This window comes from Biomphalaria glabrata, chromosome 6 (assembly GCF_947242115.1).
Source record: "Biomphalaria glabrata chromosome 6, xgBioGlab47.1, whole genome shotgun sequence".
In the NCBI taxonomy this organism is placed as follows: Eukaryota; Metazoa; Mollusca; class Gastropoda; family Planorbidae; genus Biomphalaria; species Biomphalaria glabrata.
The window spans coordinates 46164897-46184532 of NC_074716.1; the positions used below are offsets into that span (position 1 = coordinate 46164897).

At 37.0% G+C, this 19636-nt stretch overlaps 1 protein-coding gene across 4 annotated transcripts in view; it reads right to left on the reverse strand.

Annotated features, from left to right (window-relative positions):
- LOC106078264 (synaptotagmin-7-like) overlaps positions 1-19636 on the reverse strand; it is a 465097-nt gene that overhangs the window by 257707 nt on the left and 187754 nt on the right. For 2 of the 4 annotated variants that reach the window (XM_056033679.1, XM_056033681.1), the window contains exons 4-5: positions 4286-4416; positions 3739-3756 (exon numbers count right to left, since the gene is read on the reverse strand). In XM_056033679.1, coding sequence (XP_055889654.1) covers positions 3739-3756; positions 4286-4416 — 149 coding nt within the window. The remainder of the gene's footprint in view (positions 1-3738; positions 3757-4285; positions 4417-19636) is intronic. The other 2 variants (XM_056033680.1, XM_056033683.1) reach the window with 1 other exon arrangement.

The window sequence follows — 19636 nt, forward strand, 5'->3', positions numbered from 1 at the left end:
TGTGTCAAAGTAAAAAACTATTTGCGCAAAGTGTAGTTCTTAAAATTAGACATAGATCTAGATCATTTCGATCTTTTCTCATGTAAATATGGCCTAGATCGATGAAGTTATAATGCTTTCATAGAGTTGGTCTTTTTTTTTTTTTTTTGAGGGTCTTAAGTGTGTTTTATGGCTACAATACATACACTACGGTCTAAGTTAGTACCAAAGGAATATTTCTGCCAAGTTTTATCAAGACTGGTCAAGCGGTTTTGATTTCTATTCGTAACATACATACATACGCCTTACTTTCTACTTTATAATATAGATTGAAAATACCTTGTATATATACATCAGCGGTTCTCAACCTTTTAAGCTCGGCGACCCCTTTTTACAATCCCCCACTCTGCCACGACCCCCACCCACCCTCACACATACAGCAACAGAAGAGTAGACAATAACTTTCCACATTTTGATGGTCTTAGGCGACCCCTGGTAAATCGTCAATCGACCCCCAAAGGGTTCGCGAACCACAGGTTGAGAACCCCTGACATACATGAACAACTACAGAAATTGTATAACTCTATGATAGGGTACCAAAAATCTGTGTTATGATTTATCATCTACTGATATATACGATAGTATGAGTAGAGTGATTAGTATATAATTGTTGCAGAAAACATCTTTTGTGGTTTCTATAACTATAGTATAAGCAACGTTTTCATTTGCATATTAGTATACTGTATAACATATTTATATTTGTTATGAAAAAAAAAGTAAACATGTTGTTTTTTTGTTATATATATATATAATATATATTATATTTATATATTATATATTATACGCTATTATCAAAAGCGGAAAAAAAAAAGATATCAAATCACAAATTAAAAAAAAATTAGCTCCCATTAATTGAACTGATAATGAAAAGTAGCTACAGGTATTTGGAAGTACAATCCTCAACTTGCGAAATTATTGTACTTAAAACCTATTCACATCTCGTGGCTGAGCCTAGATAGCGTGTTGGTCAGAGACATGCCTTCAAGTAATAAGATTATTAAGTCCTAAGTTTATCTTAATCTTAATCTAGTCGTGCATGTTAATTACTGCGCAGACATCCGGACATGTCTCATCTGTCATTTAATCACTAAATGAAATATCAAGCTACTTAGAATAACTTGACACTTTCCTTGTGATTCTCTTCCATCGCCCGAACTGTTAAATAATACTTTAACGGGTCTATGTGAGTTATGTCATACAACTGACTCTGTCTGTCTGTCTGTCTGGTAAAAAGTTTCCGACACCAAAACGCCCAATACCACAGACAGGAGAAAGGGGCAAAGGAGAGCAACTGTCGCCTAAGCCAGTAAGCTTCGGGCAGGAGGGGCTCGTTAGCATTGGTTGGCTACCCATCTAGGAGAAGGAAAACTCTGAATCCAACCTCCGCTGCCTTGCGGCTATACCCAAAAATGGGAAAGGCTTCGGGAGACAACCCTGAGAAAAAAACATGAGCTGGTGACCCTTAGGCAGATTGTGGCACACCGTTCAATAGCCTGGCAGAGCCTGCGGTGCTACTGATCCCAAACTGTAAATCTCCGCTAGCAGAGTGGTTACCGTGTTGGCTTGAGAATCCTGAGAAAGCTTGAGTCATGAGTTCGAATTCAGGTGGTTCCACCCTTATTTTTTTATCAATGCTTTTTTATGGTTAGTCTAGATCTATTAAAAATTTAATTACATGAGTGATCCAAACTCATTTATACAAGTACGCTTCGTATAAGCTTCTAAGGCACAAAACCCCAGTGCAAAGCCCTCAGCCTTCTGAATGACAAAAGTGATCATTGTCAAACAACGATGGACGAACTATTTCTTGTTTTTCTTATCTGCTCATCCTCTTGGAGTGACTTTTCAGGTAGCAAACAGGTGTAAAGGAGGTGCGGTGGCTTAGCGGTGCTTCCGAACCAATGTCACGGGCTCGAATCCTGGTGAAGACTGGGATTTTTTAAATTCGATATCTTTGGGCGTCTCTGAGTCCAGGCAACTCTAATGGGTACCTGAAATTAGTTGGGAAAAGTAAAGGTGGTTGATCGTGGTGCTGGCCGCGTGACACCCTCGTTAACCGTAGATCGCAAGGTCTGAAAGGGGAATTAATTGAACAATCCGAGTTGAAAAGGCTTGTTAAACAAGGTAGATAGCTCTTGTTGACTTTGTCAAATTTTAAAATAAATGCGATAACGTCCCTTGCGTTGAAATCAAAACTTCCATGTTAAAATTCGAAGGGAGATTTGTCAAAAAAAAAAAAAAAAATGAAGGCGAAAATGTTAATGTTGAGATATGTATGAACAAGGTAAAAACAAAGTTTGCGCGATTCTTGAATAATCAATTGACGAACGCATACGCTTTAAGGTTAAGTTAATTTTTAGGTCATATAAACAGACGTTAAGGAAGATAACTCTTGATGACTTTTCGAATTTAAATATAAACTCAATAGTGTCCCTTGCACTATTAAGCTAGAAAAGAAGTCGAAGATACAGTGAAAAAACACAAAAAAACTTACAAAAATATTTTTAAAAAGCTAGCTTATCTATGTTGTTATATGTATTTAAAAGGTTTTAACAAAAAGTTTCGAGATACTCCAAACATTGATGAACAGAGACACGAGCTATCGATTAAGAATAACGCCATATTTACAGTCGTTAATGAGTTTTACCACTGGAAACATGTGCGCTAAAAGATCCTGTGGCACAAGTAGGGCTAATGGCTAAGAAGTTCTAAAATATGAAAGAATATGGACGTATATTAAAACCAAAATAATAACCAAAATCGTCAGGTCTTAAATAGTAAAAATTAAAGAAATATTTAATGAGAATGATTCTCAAATTTAAAAAATAACTTGGACTATGTAACTGAAATGGTCGACTGTGGGTGAGATTCAGTAGTTTCTTTACTGTGCATTCAAAGTAAGGAACAAACCACATTAATACAAACAAACAAACAAGCATATTACACACATACACATTAGTTGCAAAACAACCATTCCAGCAAGACAACAACACGGTGGCCTAAGTCTAGATACAAGACAGATTGACCTAAGCCTAGTTCTGAAAACAAAGACAGACCCAAGCCTAGGTCTCGTAACAAAACCAGATATTAGTCCCGGCCTAGATGCTAGAAACATAGACCGAACAACATGTGGATACAGAAAATCCAGACCTCAGTCTACGTCTAGATACAGTCTACTATAAAACTGTTTTAAATCTACACACAGAACACTTAGACTTAGGCCAATACACAAGACGATACAAGATTGTATTATAATAAGTAGACATGATAAAAGGTAGACAAAATATTAAAAGAAAGAATGAAATAAGCCAAAAAAAAAAGCAATCGTAAAGCCAGAGCAAGACAAAGTCTCTTCAATAACAAGACTACCTTCATAGGCAAGTGTGGTGCTTATAAAATCGATACCTTAAGTCAATGGACTAGTGTAAATGGCAATGGCCTTCATTGTGAGGTACCATGTCCTTTATGTCTAAGTAATATAGTCAGCAGAGTTAATAAATCAGTGTTTTCCTATCTGTCAGCTCAGAGTTGTCTAACGCATTTATATTGTTATAATTTTTTTTAAATGTTTACATTCGTATTGTTATTCAAATAGTAGGACGCTATAAGACGCAAAGCTTTGAGATGAATGAAACAATAGAAGGACTAGCAGAAGGGAGGTTTAAAATGTGTACATGGTGGTTAAACATAGGTACTCACTTGGAGTCCAGCTGCTGCCTAGAACCATGCAGTGAGTAGAAATTTAGAAATATACAAGATATGGGACAAAATATAACAGCAAATTAACATACAAAAGAATTAATTTTACCAAATATACAAACAAAACATACAGAACATTAAAGTTTATTACGTAAAATACAATGAGGGAATAATATAGCCCTTATGCGTAGGTAGTAAGGGTAGGTAGATCCCAATATATGAGGACATTTTGTTAATGCTAGTATAAGAACGTCTGACAAACTATATGTCATTAAACTGCTATCTTATGGTCTTTTGTATATTGTACCTTAGATGGTTTATTACCATTTTCATTTGGGGAATTATACTATTTATATAAGGTTGGAGAAAAATGCTTAAATATGAATTGAATAATTCAATATTGGCAGCTTTGATGTATGCATGACAATATATCTTTCATATTAAATCACGAACGAACGAACTTAGATCAAAATGAGAAAAGGTGCCGAAAGAAAGACAGGATCTTATAATGTGGGAGAAACAACAAGGGAAGATAATTAGAACTCACTTGACTGCTCTTTTCCCCATGATAGAGTTATCCCCATTCTTTGTCAGCGAGCTAGTAGATCCCCCTGAAACGTTGTCTTCGAATCCATTGTGCAGTAGCATGTTGCCACTGGAATCTTTGAGTCCATTCACCTGGAGGAAGAAAAAGAAAAACAGTCTGTATTAAACCAGAGCTTATTACATTCGGCACATAAAAAAGATATACATTCTTTCTTCTTAGAAAATTTGGAGAAAACGTCTTCAGCTTTTGGTGAAGAAACTGAGACTAGAAAACGCAATAAGATCAGCGGTCAATTATAAAAGGAGGCTGTTGGACTTTGGAATGCTGGGATATTGTACACAAATGCGATGGAGCTGCCTCCATTACGAACTTAAAGGATCTCGTTCTTGCTGATATGAATATGTGTGTGTAATATGAGCTGCAGAAACGCAGACTCGAAGTCCCGTGTACATTTAAAACCGTTTTAAGTCTTTGGTGCAAGTGAGACCTAAAAGTAAAAGTTCCCCTTACAGACCTTGTGGTCTATAGGGCATATGATGTAAAGGTCATCTGTTTCTGTTGTCTTCGGTTAACAAGGGTGTCATGTGGCCAGCACAACGATCAACCGCCTTTACTTTTCCCTAACTAATGTCAGGTACCCATTACAGCTGGGTGGGCTCAGAGGCGCCCGAAGATCCCGAAATTAAAAATCCCAGTCTTCACCAGGATTCGAACCCCGGTCTCCGGTTCGGAAGCCAAGCGCTTTACCACTCAGCCATTGCGCCTCCTGGACACTGACACAATATCAGATTGCATGATAAATGCTTTAAAAATTAAATTTCTTGCAAAATTGTATGTTTGGGTGGGCTGGTGGGCATGTGTATTCATGTGGGCTGGTGGACATGTGTAATAAGTGGGCTGGTGGACATGTGTAAAAAGTCGGCTGGTAAACATGTGTATCCATGACAATATTACGTGAGTGCTTTATAAATTTGTTTTTTTTTTTATTTTTTGTTGTTGTTGTTTTTGTGTTGTTGTTTTTTTTGTTTTTTTTTTGTTGTTTTTGTGTTATAGTTTTTTGTGTTGTTTTTTTTTTGTTGTTGTTTATAAAATCGATACCATTTAAACAGACCAAGAAGAAGTATGAGGACAAAGAACGTAGAGAAACAATTTATCTTTTTGTTTTATGATTTCATTGGATGTTTTCTTTTCCTGTTTTCTCTCTTTTTGTTTTACATTGTTCAGGACTTACACACGTAGGCAGTTACATTTACCCCCCACCCCTCACACACACATCTACACACCAACACACAAAGGCTCAAAAGAAAGATACCGCACCCTAACATCATCAATTAATTGAAACGTACAAAAAAAAAACAGGGGGAGAGGAGTACAGGGGAGTCATAAAGAAGGAAGGTGGAGGGGGGGGGGCTTATTCTCTACACACACACGAATTAATGTTGATGAAATGTTGAATGAGGATAATCTATAAATCTATATTCCTACACTGATAAACTTCAAACACACGAGTATTGATAAATCTAAGCAAGTTCTGTTTTGTAGTTCAAACGCGAACTTGAAATCAATAGTACTAGGGAGGGGAGGAAATTCTCTCCCTTACCCACCAAAAATGGGCTTGTGATTTTGCTTAATAGAAAGATTTTATTTCTTTTTTTCTTTCAAAAGAGCTTTCTGACAAGGGACGATACTCTTTCCTGAAGCACGAATGAATAGTCATGAATAATTGCCCTTTTGGCATTAGTTTGACTGCTGTGAAATGTATAACGGTCTTGATGTCGGCTCGAAACAAGGGCAACGCGTTCCTTGAGGGATGGAGAAACTCAGATTTGATGTTCGAGTGTCTCTCACCCCTGCGCCCCTGATACCCCTACCCCCGTCTCTCTCTCTCCTCGTCTACTCACCGTGAGTCTGAGAATGACTTTGGACAGCCAATATAGAGGGCAAACAAGGTCACTAGTGACATTTAAGAAGCCAACGTTTAAAAAAAAAAAAGCAATCACACCTATGAGATTGGTTACCAATGACTCGTTTATGAGATGGTTTACCAATGACTAACTTATGTGATTGGTTACCAATGAGTAAATCAACGACTTGTGACATTATCTTAAACTCAAAGTGTTCTTGTCTCTTCACATTCTTTATTTGCAAGAGTCTTAAAGTGTCGCTCTGCCACAGCGTTACTATGACACTTCTTATTTGCGGATTTTGACTAAAAAAGTGTGTTTTGTTGATGTAAATCTTGACAGATGTGAATTGTTTAGATTTTTACAAGGCTCATATCAAATCACTCTGTCTGTCTGGTTAAATGTGTGTACACATCATTTCTCCCACACCCATTCTCGGATCAAGCTGAAACTTCGCAAATTATTTATTTTACATAAATAAACGAGACAAGAATCAATAACAACAAGATTACAAAGACAGTTTGAGTGGAAAAACAATACTCAAAATCGGCCCCCGAACTGGTCCACCCAGGCAGGCTTCAATATTTTCAGAAAGAACATCCGAATGAAATTATATCAAAGACAAATGAGAGATAAGAATGGAGAAAGAAGGTTGACAGATCTTGTGTAGTGCCCCAACGGTCCAGCAGATCAAAGGATAGGTGCAAGTGAATGCAAAGTTAGATGTGAACCTGGCCTAACTAGTTCCCCTTTCAGACCTTGTGGTCTATAGGGCAGATGATGTAAAGTTCATCTGTTTTTGTCGATGTCGGATTTTCACTATTTTTTATAGTTTACGAGATCTAAACGGGGCGGACGGACCAATAACCAATTAATTACAGGTAATTCACTAGTGAACGAATTATTGAAACAATATGTAGCTCACTAAACATACACATCTTTTCTGTCACACGTCTATTGCTTGTCTCTTTTCTTTAACTTTCACATCTCTATTTACTCTTACGAATTACGCCAGACCATCTCTTGGTTTCGTCAGAAACTCTTCAGCCAACACAACCAAAACATCCGCCCCCTTTTACTCGTGGTTACATCAGAAATACATGCCATTAAACTCCATAACAAGAGAGAGAGAGACAGAAAGAGATAAAGAGAATTATATATATATATATATATATATATATATATATATATATATATATATATATATATATATATATATATATATCAGTAATGACACATTAAATACATACACATTAAACATTTTTGAGGAGGAGCAAGTTAGAGACATTGTCACGTGATGGGCGTTCATCTTACAAAATGAAATCAGACTTGTGACGTGAAACGAGCTACTGGTCTCCACTGCCCACAGGTTGCGACGTTGCAGTTCAGTGTTCAAGTCTTCTGTTACGACTGGTCTCGGTGAGATAGCCAGGCACGTAAGGGTGGCTGTAATGTTTACCATGTGATTAATTTCTGGCTATCAATTGCGACATTAGTAACTACAAATATGTTTACTTTTAATCAGTTTCTTGAAATCTCTTATAAGGCGAAACTAAAATAAAACAAGAGAAAGAGACAGATGTAATTATTCATTGCGACATTCGCTTCACCTTTGACCTTTTTTTAAAAGACAGGCAACGACGGATTTCGCACCGTTCCCATTGTTTCACTCTGCAGCTCACACCCCGTTATCTCATGTTGAATTATTCCCCTTGACAGAAGCTTCCATATTGATCACTGGGACTCAGCTGAATGACATGGTTTATGGCTGGCGTTGTCACAACAGCTGCCGCTGGTTGACGAGACAGCATTTGTCTGTCCTTGGTTGAGAAATGCGGCAGGGGATGGGGGGGGGGGGGGATGAAAAATTTACTTAATTCTGTTGTGAACAAAAGTTTTGTTTGTTTAATTGGTTCGTGCCCGAACTGGGAATGGTATAATAGCTAAGTGATCTTATGTTTGTTTTCCCTTGTTATTGATGTATAGCAGCATACCTTGGACCTACTTTTCCCTTAAGCTTAAATTAACTCACTCCGTCTTACTGTCCGCTGGAACGATTGTTTTCAAACAATTATTCATTTTCGAAGACAATACATAAATCAATAAAAAAAATTAAACACTTAGTAAATCAATAAGTGGGTAATTTTTTTATATAGAAAAAGGGAAATATATATTGCAGTGTTTAGAGATACAACAGTAATTGCGCGGTGCTTTCCTTTATATAAGCTTTGTTGTTGTTTTTAAGTATCTTTTTATATTCTACTTGATATTATTTTCTGCAAAAGTCAACATTGTCTCAAAGGTTTTCATAGCCAGAAACGTTCATGGGAACAACATTCCGTTGTTAAAATAAAGTCGAATGCGTCTTAAATAGCTTCCGATAAACAAGCTCAGTATGTAGCCTGATAAACAAGCTCAGTATGTAGCCTGATAAACAAGCTCAGTATGTAGCCTGATAAACAAGCTCAGTATGTAGCCTGATAAACAAGCTCAGTATGTAGCCTGATAAACAAGCTCAGTATGTAGCCTGATAAACAAGCTCAGTATGTAGCCTGATAAACAAGCTCAGTATGTAGCCTGATAAACAAGCTCAGTATGTAGCCTGATAAACAAGCTCAGTATGTAGCCTGATAAACAAGCTCAGTATGTAGCCTGATAAACAAGCTCAGTATGTAGCCTGATAAACAAGCTCAGTATGTAGCCTGATAAACAAGCTCAGTATGTAGCCTGATAAACAAGCTCAGTATGTAGCCTGATAAACAAGCTCAGTATGTAGCCTGATAAACAAGCTCAGTATGTAGCCTCTTTCTTTTGTTTAGATATTATGCCCGGTGAAGATTCTACTGCCAGGTGCAGGAGTGTAGGCGAATACCTGGCGCCTCTACAAACAGGAACTTCAGGCAGAAGGAGCTCGACAGCCGAATAGAAAGGGGTATGATGATTACAAACTCCGCTGCCTTGCAGGGCTAAGGCTTCAGGAGTATGGCACGCCTTGGGCTACAATACGTACACCCTCTTCTACAACTCCTGCAACTGAATATAAGTTAGATGTATTGCTATGCATTCTTTTGGACCGCACTAGGCAGGCCCTGCTAGCACTAAAGCCCACCATAACCAACGCTCTGAACGGCAGTGCTGAACAAGTGAAGAGAACAGCGTACTATTTTTCCTTGGCACAGTCTGCAAAAGAGCTCACAGCTCAGCAGCAAAGAGCTGGCTTATAGAAGAAGAAGAAGAAGACAGCACTAGCAATGTGGATAGACAGACCAATGGCAGCCAATGAGACTTTGATCTAATTCTCAAGAATCTCCTTACTTGTGTACGCCCGAGGAAGCAGAGTTGGCCAATCCCAAGGAATTTCCAGCTCCCGTCCACCTGGGGAAGAGGATAGGCTAAGAACAAGAGCAAACATAGTCTCCTGTAGGCTACCACGGTTATGCTTAGCGAGTCTACTTGCACTTGGTGATGACGGAAGGCTGTCCGATACGTTGTACCGTTCACCAGAAGGGATCCATACGAGCGGCTATGTTCCATACCCAATGAAACGCGGTGTTACAGTATATACATATGGAGTTTGTCCCTGTCGTGGGCTCAGCCTCCGGCCTCGCATGGAATGAGGGAAACTTTTGCGTTGGCTCTAAGGACAGTGATCCACGAACAAACTGATGTGATTAAAACGGGGCCTCCAGATAGAGGTATCGGCAAAGAGCCGATCCTACCTCCTGGTCACGTGATACAATCCTTTCCCTGGTCAAAGGTGCATTAAATGGATTTATTTCGAACCTTTCTCGGACATCTCGACGAGTATGAACACATGATTGGGTTACGCGCCCCTGACCAATATGGCGGCTTGATGAAATGAAATGACTTAAGATAAGCATTTTTTTTTTTTACTTAGAAGTTGATTACTTAGTCATTGATTAATATGATAAGATTGATTACGTCCTACGCCCTAGTAGGACGTAATCATCTTTTTTTTTTAAGTAATGTCTGTATTTATAAGATAAGATAAGATACGAGTTATTCATAAGTATACAGAATTATACAAGTATTACTGATCTTTTGCGACGGCCCCAAAAGGCCCGTTGGTTACCTGCCCACAGAGCATTGGCTTAGGTGCCTCTAAAGCTAGTCCGAGACACCACGAAAGCTAGCCAAATGATGAACAATATAATCTACTGCTAAATCTAGCCCAGACTTTGGATTAAGTGAAGAAGGAACGGCTTAATCCAATGCTTCCCGTAAAGTAAATAATCACCTTTCTTTGTTGCGCAAGTTTAGTTGACTCGGCAAAAAATGGTGGCAAAAAAAAATATTTTTGGAACATCTTGGCAGACCTTACATAAAGTAGAGGAGCAAAGGTCAAAGTTTATAAGAAGATTCGTCCATTCCGATTCTTATCTTGTCTATTGTGACGTGACATTCACTTTGGTTAGGACATGACGTCTATACAGTTGTGTTTAGATGCTTGAAGTTAAGCTCCTATGGCGCAAGTCTTTGTCGTGACGGCGGCACCTCTTTAATTAGTGTCGTGACGGCGGCGCGCCTTTGTTTTAAGCGGCCACAACTCTGACAAGCAAGGGTACATCTAAAAACATAAGAAGGATAAAACAGTATCCTCCCTTGTTTATTCCAGCCTCGGATTATATTTTAAAGTGTAATATTTTTATCATTATTATTTGTTCGAGTGAATTTAAAAAAAAAATAATATCATATTACCGTATGTTATTTTGTTAAGCATGAAAATATTTTTACAATACCTCTATTCAAGTCACAACTTCATGGAGGAACATAGGTGGGTGGGACCTAAGCGGACACGGATACCAAAGACTGCTTTTCCTATAAATTTAATAGTTGATGTAAAGTGTTGCGGAAAAAAATTACTAGCTCATTGGCCAGAACGGAAAACTCTTTTTTGAACTTTATAATTTTTCAAAGAAAACAAATAAATAAATTTTTATTTGTTGTTTTTTTTTTAAGTAGGTCTAGATCTAGAGCAAAACATCGTTTTTGAAAGGACTATTTCGTTCCAGAATTAGAGAATGTATGGAATTATTGATTCAAGAGTAAAATAAATTAAACAATAATAATTCGTCTGCTAATGACCATCAAGTTTTGATGACGCAATAAACCTCTTTTCCAATGTAATCTACATATGTGCCAAATAATCTCTCTATAAGAATATTTAATCCATTGTGACGTTCTGCTCTATAAGTTACACTTATCATTAATTTTCGGTCTCGGAGACAAGATTTTATTATAAGTTTGGTCTATACAAAGGTATAGTATTTTATTTTTAAAGTATTTTTTATAATACCTCCATTCAATTCAGATCTTCAGGGAACCTTTAAGAACCAGCATGGATCCTGCTTGGCCGCTGATCTCAAAAACGGATCTAACGATTTTCCTAGGAATTTAACAGTTGGTGTATATCGCAAAGAAAAGAATTGGGAGATGAGAATGTGGCTTGCGCGATGAAAATTTATTAAACTGAGGGAGATTTCCGCTGCATCAGCCTCACTCTCTCGCCCCTTGCCCCTGACTAGCTCGTTGGCCCCACGGAGAAAACTGTAGTTTGACCGTTATCTTTTTTCAAAGTAAAAAAAAAATAATTAAATAAATGTAAATTTGGCTTGAAAACTAGACTTAGACCTAGAGCCAGCATCGGTTTTGAAAGAACTATCGCGTTCAGGAATTTCCGAATGTAAGGCAGTCGTGATTCAAGAGTTTAATAAATTAATGTTAAGGACAATTGTGTGCATCCTCTATCATTGGAACCGCCTTTACTTCTCCCCAACTAATGTCAGGTACCCATTAGAGCTGGGTGGGCTCAGAGGCGCCCGAAAATCCCGAAATTAAAAATCCCAGACCTTCTATGGATCTATAAGCTCCAACGTGATATAGAAACTAGAACGTGACCTTCGTGTAATCAGATTGCAATACATTAATCAAGTCTTAATTACAAAACATTACAATCTCCAAGGAAGAGAATCCACCAATACATTGATCATGTCACAAACCCATGTCTACAAACGCAAACAAACAAGCAAAGATCGATAATCAATTCATCGGGACCTAATCTAAATGGGAAATGATGTATCTGCAAGCATTTGTGGTCATTAAGCAGAACTGATCGCTTTATAGGAGCCGAACCAATCAATAACAACGTAATGGTTCAAAGTTATCCAATGAACGTTTTCGACTCACGAGAAAGGGAGATAATAGGAAATAAATAAAAAAAAAAAAAATACTAGACAGCTTTCCCCTTGCTTATCGTTGAGTGTCCTTAATTAATAATTGTGTTAATGTGAAAAATATGCTGTTATTAACGCTTACCAAAAAAAAATTAAAGTAACTAGTCGACCGGCGGCGTAGCATACACCGGTATTTTGCGGGACAGGCCTTAGGTGACCGCAGTGGGCTCCGCACTTATGCGACCGCGGTGGGCCCCGCACTTTCATAGGACCCGCGCTAATTCTATGTTTAAAAAGTTATTAAATTAAACCATTTTATAACTTATAACAGGTTTTTCCGCGGCCTCCTGTCGATTTACCAGGAGTTCCCGGAAATCTCCTGAAATTGCAAAATATACGTACGAAAAAGTCATGGAAATATCCGGAAATTATTAAAATCTTTAGAAAACTCATACAAATATCCTGAAATATAAAGACAAAAATTGCGATAATGAAGAGTTATTTAATATTGAAAATGCCAATCCTACGCGCGATAAAAAAAAAAAGGCATTATCCCGTAATTTTGGAATCTGGTGAAAGAAGCTTCTCGCGCCTCAAACTAATGAAGAATTACTTAAGTTCAACAATTCTCGTAGACAGATTGAAACATTTGGTAATTCTTGCTATTGAGCGTGATCTATGTAGGAAATAGAATTATTATGATATACTGTATGACTTTGCTACACGCAAGGCTCGTAAAGTAATTCTGTACGTAGTAAAGAATAAATAAAATGCATAGACGAATTTATTTTCTAATACAATCTCTTAAATTTCACTTATTATCCGATTCTCAACCTAAACTTGGCCATGCGAAATCCGTTTCGCATAGGGCCCCACAATGGTTGTCCGGCCCTGCTATTTAGTGACGGGTAAATATACATTGTAGATTACTTGTTCTCTATCCATGACTTCTTGGTCACAATGGTTGAGTCCGGCGCTACTATTTAGTGTTTGTAAAATGTTTGTAAAATGTTTTACATGTTTTGGATGTTCCTTCAGAGTTGAAGATAGTTTACTTCCTAGTCCAAATCTCCCGAAGGACGAAGGGGGATGGGAGCGGGCAGGGTTTGAACCCGGGACTATCGATAAATCCAAACGACAGTCCAGCGCGCAAACCGCACGACCAGGCAGCCATACGTAGTAACGGGGGAATACTACTTGTTCTCCCCCCTTCTTGTTTTTCTCGTGGGGTAACTTTATCCGCAGAAATAAAAGAGTGATTTTCCCTTTACTTCTTGCTTGCGTGTCCAAACTCTTGAGCCATGAAGAGAATTATATATATAGATACATTGGTGCATAAGGAATATACAAAGATATGCAAGTCACTATTGAGCGAATTCAAAATTACAATTTATTATACATAACTGTAGAATTAATATAATTTCTTAATTCACGGAGAGACTGAAAGCTATAAATAAAAACAGACTAGTATTTCCTATTAAGCGATAGCGATATCATCAATAGATTTTGGACAAGTTTAAAACTTTTGGACTGGCTAGCGGGTCAAAAAAAATTAAGATAGGAAAATCGTCCATTATGGGACTGGATAAACGAAAGTTTAAATATACCTCCTCGGTCAACCTGTCAGTAGTGGACAGAATCAAGATCTGTGGTATAATTTGGAATAGTGACCCACTTTATTATTCCAAAGACCAGTGGGACAGTATTTATAATAAAACTTGTAACTTTATATTAAAATGTATAAGCATACCTCGTCTACCATTTTTGGGATGGAGATTTTGATGAATAATATGGTCATTCCAAGGGTGGTCTCTATGGCAAACGCAATGGAACATGCACCCTATTTCGTATTCAAGATGAACACACAATTGTAGACCTTGAACTAGAGAACTTAGGGGGAATATAATGGATGATATATGTGGGGATGTATATTGGTGAATGTATATATAAACGCTTGTGGGGATATCCTTATATGCATGTAGGTTTTATGTACGATTTAGTGTATGCGGAAAGGTAGATTGTTGATGGCTGCCTGGCCGTGCGGTTTGCGCGCTGGACTGTCGTTCGGATTTATCGAAGGTCGAGGGTTCAAACCCTGCCCGCTCCCATCCCCCGTCGTCCTGTGGGAGGCTTGGACTAGGAAGTAAACTATCTTCAACTCTGAAGGAACATCCCAAACATGTAAAACATTTTACAAAACAAACAACAATCAAACATATAAGTATGTAGTTTTTAGTATTAGCCTACAGTAGTGGTTTTCCAATTTCAAATGTATTTGACTTAATGGAATTATTTACAACAAAATAATCTCGGGCTTGTATTGGGATGTATTTGTATGTGTTCTTGGGTAATCACATAATATGTTGGACTGCTCCCTCAGAAGTCTTCGACACCTTGCTTTGTAGCCCTTTGGTCCAGGTACAAGATAATTGTGTGTATATATCTAAGATGATTGTGTGTATATATCTAAGATGATTGTGTGCATATATCTAAGATGATTGTGTGCATATATCTAAGATGATTGTGTGGATATATCTAAGATGATTGTGTGTATATATCTAAGATGATTGTGTGTATATATCTAAGATGATTGTGTGTATACATCTAAGATGATTGTGTGTATATATCTAAGATGATTGTGTGTATATATCTAAGATGATTGTGTGTATATATCTAAGATGATTGTGTGTATATATCTAAGATGATTGTGTGTATATATCTAAGATGATTGTGTGGATATATCTAAAATGATTGTATGGATATATCTAAGATGATTGTGTATATATATCTAAGATGATTGTGTGTATATATCTACGATGATTGTGTGTATATATCTAAGATGATTGTGTGTATATATCTAAGATGATTGTGTGTATATATCTACGATGATTGTGTGTATATATCTACGATGATTGTGTGTATATATCTAAGATGATTGTGTGTATATATCAAGTTTTGGTATGTGGGTGTGGCCATGCATGTATTAGGGTGTAAATATTGGTGTGTATTTACCTTTATTCTTGGTTAGTGTGAAGAAACAAGTCCCTTTACGTTTAAGGTGCCTTTTAATTGTGAAGCATTTCAAGATAACATATATACACGGCAGACATTATATACAGGTAACCAACTCCACTAGATGACTTCCTCTCTTCTTGTTTACACACTCGTCACTTCTCAAAAGTACCCTAACTCTCCGATACCTAACACTTGACCGTGTGTCACGGTTGGGTTGACCAGACACAGCAATAGTGTCACAACAGTTATCCTTTGTTTGCTTATATGCTAATCCTTGTAGTCTGTCTCTAATGGTCTCAATAGTTATATATATTATATAGTATATTTTTGCTTTTATACTATAATGTATAAATTTTTTTTTCTAATAAAAACTCTTAATTTTCACTTATTAACCTATCCCTACCCAAACTTGGCCCAGCGAAATCTGTTTCGAATAGGGCTCTACATTGGTTAAGTCCAGCCCTGCTATTAAGTGACGGGTGAATACAGAGTAGATTACTTGTTCTCTTTCCATGACTTCTTGGTCACAATGTTGAAGTCCTGCTCTGCTATTTAGTGTTTGTAAAATGTTTGTATGTACATTTTTTTTACATGTTTCAGATGTTCCTTCAGAGTTGCAGGACGCAGGGTTTGATAAATCCAAACGACAGTCCAACGCGCAAACCGCACGACCAGGCAGCCATCCGTAGTGACCGGTGAATACTTGTTCTCCCCCCCCCCCATCTTGTTTTTTCGTGGGTTGACTATCCGCAGAAATAAAATCTTTCCTTTACTTCTTCTTCTCGTCCAAACCCTTGAGCGACGAAAAGAAATATATATATATATAGATAGATTTCAAATTTAAATGTCCTTATAGTTTTCTTCTATAGGGGTGTTTTGGGTCCAGTGTTTTTTTTCGGGCCTCTTGATAGAGAATGCAGCTTTGGAGTACATGGTCGGCGTTCTCTTATGATACTCCACAAAAGGAAATGGAGAGCTACCTGATCAGGAAACTACAGCGCAGTATACCTTGTGGATCAGAACTCAATATAGAATAACTCAAACTGTTAGATAGTAACTTTGGGGGTAGTAAATTTGTATAAATGTATTTTTATTTTATCCAAGTGATATGTATGTCTGTTTGATTAAAAACTGATCTAATGGATTGAATTTAGATTGGAGAATGTTACATCTTCCCACGAAAATAAAAGTTGAGTGTGAAAGTGGGTCCACCCGTTTAGCCAATATATATACATATCAAATATATAATACTGTGAAAAAAAAATTATCCGAATTGTTGAAAAGTTTCGTTCTTAAATAGAGATCCAATTGGGTACTTTTTTTCTTTTTTTAGGGCACTCCGGTTGTGGGAGGGTCATTAAACATACACTACGGTCTCCGACATGATATAAGAAACATTTATGCCTAGTTTTATCAAGATTGGTCAAACGGTTTTAATTTTTTTTTCTGAACATATATATATATATATATATATATATATATATATATATATATATATATATATATATATATATATATATATATATATATACATACGCCTTACATTGTGCTTTATATATTAGATTTCCGTTTATTAGAGGCCCCCGAAAGGGGAATAAACGCTATTAGGTTTGTGTGGTCTATCTGTCTGTTCGTCCCTCCGTCCCGATTATATCTCGTAAACTAGAAAAGATATTGAAAATCCGACATCATGACTTTTTAGACCTTTCAAAGTTCTGCTGCAACGGCTACTTTTTTCTTTTCTGAAAGCGAAAAATTTAATTTAAAAATTCAAAAAATGCAAGCAGTTTTTTTCGTAATAATACACCATTTACACAATTATTCACTATTAACAGATACACACACATAAGACTATGTATCCCGGACACAGAACTAAAGGATTTTTTTTTTTAACGAATCGACCTCCACTTGAGGTTTTGAATAAGAGCCTTGCCCTTCACAAAACAATTAGATCACATAGATAATCATTATATGACATCACTTAGGCCAGGTTCACATCTAACTTCACATTCACTTTCATCTATCTCTCTTGGTCTGCGGGACCGTTGGGGCACCACACAAGATCTGTCAACCCTCTTTCTCCATTCTTCTGTCATTCACCTTTGATAGAATTTCATTCTGATATTCTTTTTTGAAAATATTGAGACCTGCCCCTTTTACCTGCCTGGGTGGACCACTTCGTACTCTTGTTTTTATACATTTTTAAGACAGTATTTTTTAAGCTCATTGTTTTTTTAACTCCTTTTAGAAATAATAAAGCGACTCAAAGCTACAACACATAGTTTTAATATCAGAAAATCTCCATAATGCCAGAACCACTATAGTTCAAAAGTAATATAAGAATTTGTCATGAGTCTAGAATAAAAAAATAATAACATGACATTAAATGTTTTGAGTATTGAATAAATGTCATAATATCAAATATAAAAAGACCATAAAGTCACGTAAAGGCTATTAGTTTTGTTTGTCCATTATATTTTTGTGGTTGTAGATTATCGATTAAAACTTAAACGACAAATAAGTTCTATGTATTTCTTCACGCTTCTTTATATGAGAGACTTTTGATTGTGTGTCTAATTACTGGCAGTAGCGTAAACAAAGTTTAAGGTTGTATGCGACATGTACGTGTTTGGTGACACTGAGAACATAAGTTCCCCTTTCAGACCTTTGCGATGTATAGGGCAGATGATGTAAAGGTCATCTGTTTCTGAGGGTGTCGTGTGACCAGCTCAATGACTAAACGCCTTTTCTTCTTCTTCCTTAGCAAGCTTTTTTGCTGCTGAGAGTAAGGTTTTCTTGCACACTGCGTCAAGGAAAAATGGTGTGCTGTTCTCTTTAGTTGTTCAGCACTGCCGTACAGGGTGTTGGTTATGTTGGGCAGTAGTGGTAGTAGGCCAATTAGTGTCCGCATAACGTGGATTACGAATAGGCATTCAAAGAGGATATGGTTTAACCACCGCTTTTACTTTTCCCCAACTAATGTCAGGTACCCAGAGCCTTCCCGAAAATCCAGAAATTAGAAATCCAACTCTTTACCAGGATTCGAACCTGGGACCCCCCAGTGGTGACACTGGATTTGTTTAATAACTTTGGGTGTTCCTTAAGAAACGAAGCTCATTATGTTGTCGCTCAAACCTCGTATTGAAAGGTAGGGGAGGGCATGCCACACGGCCGAGCAGATATTCTGAAAAGGTTTGTGGACTTAATCAATAGCCCTGGCGGTCAATCTGGATTCTGGGAACTTTTTTTTTTTTTTTTTGGGGGGGGGGGGGGGGGGGGCTTCAATTCAAAGTATATGTAAAATAAAAATAAGTTTTTTACCATCAAACTGTAACAAGCAAATATAGAATTTTTTTTGTTAAACGTATCCATGAGGAAGAGACCCGCACTTATAACCATATATTTCACAATAATGTAGAGCTTATTTCCCTTTTTATATTAAACAAAGTAATTAATTACCAATAATTAATTGACTTATTGGAAAAAAAAATTATTTGCTTTATGTTTTGTTATGTACACTAAAAGTTTCTTTAAAGTTTTAACGTGATCCAAGAATGGTTGCAGGAGAAATCAAGGATACAATTATCTAATCGGACAAAACCCTGCATATTTAGCGATATCTGTGACTACTGAAGGATTAATTTGCCTTTTCAGGGGTGCAACAATAATTAATTACCAGTAATTAATTGACTAACTGGTAATTTTTATTTTTTTTTTGATTCATGTAATATCAATGCCAATGAATAAATGTACAAAATTTTAACCTATCCGAGAATGGGTGTGAGAGAAATAACGTTTAAAAGCCTTTTACTAGACAGACAGACCGACAGACAGAGTGAGATAATTAGGTCACCGCGACATCGAAACAAAAATCACACGCGAATCTCGCAGTCAATCCTTGGGCTAACGAGACATCAATGAGACTTAATTATTCAACGGTTATCATTTAATAATTAGGGAGGAGGGCGTATTATTTTTTTGTATTTCTAAATTCTTAATGATGATAAAATCGTAACAAAGCAAACAATTTTATTTCATATTTCCAAGTGCTCATTGCATCTTCTCTTTTGTTAATCCTAATTCCTCAGACGTCAAAAGACAATCAATTAGAAATACAGTTTCCTTATGGCAGTGTGATTTCCTTCCTATCGCTTGTTTAATTAACAAGCCTCTGTTTCATTCCACTATCTACACACAAGTCTGTCTTCCCCCTGTGTACTTGACAAAAGACGGTTGGT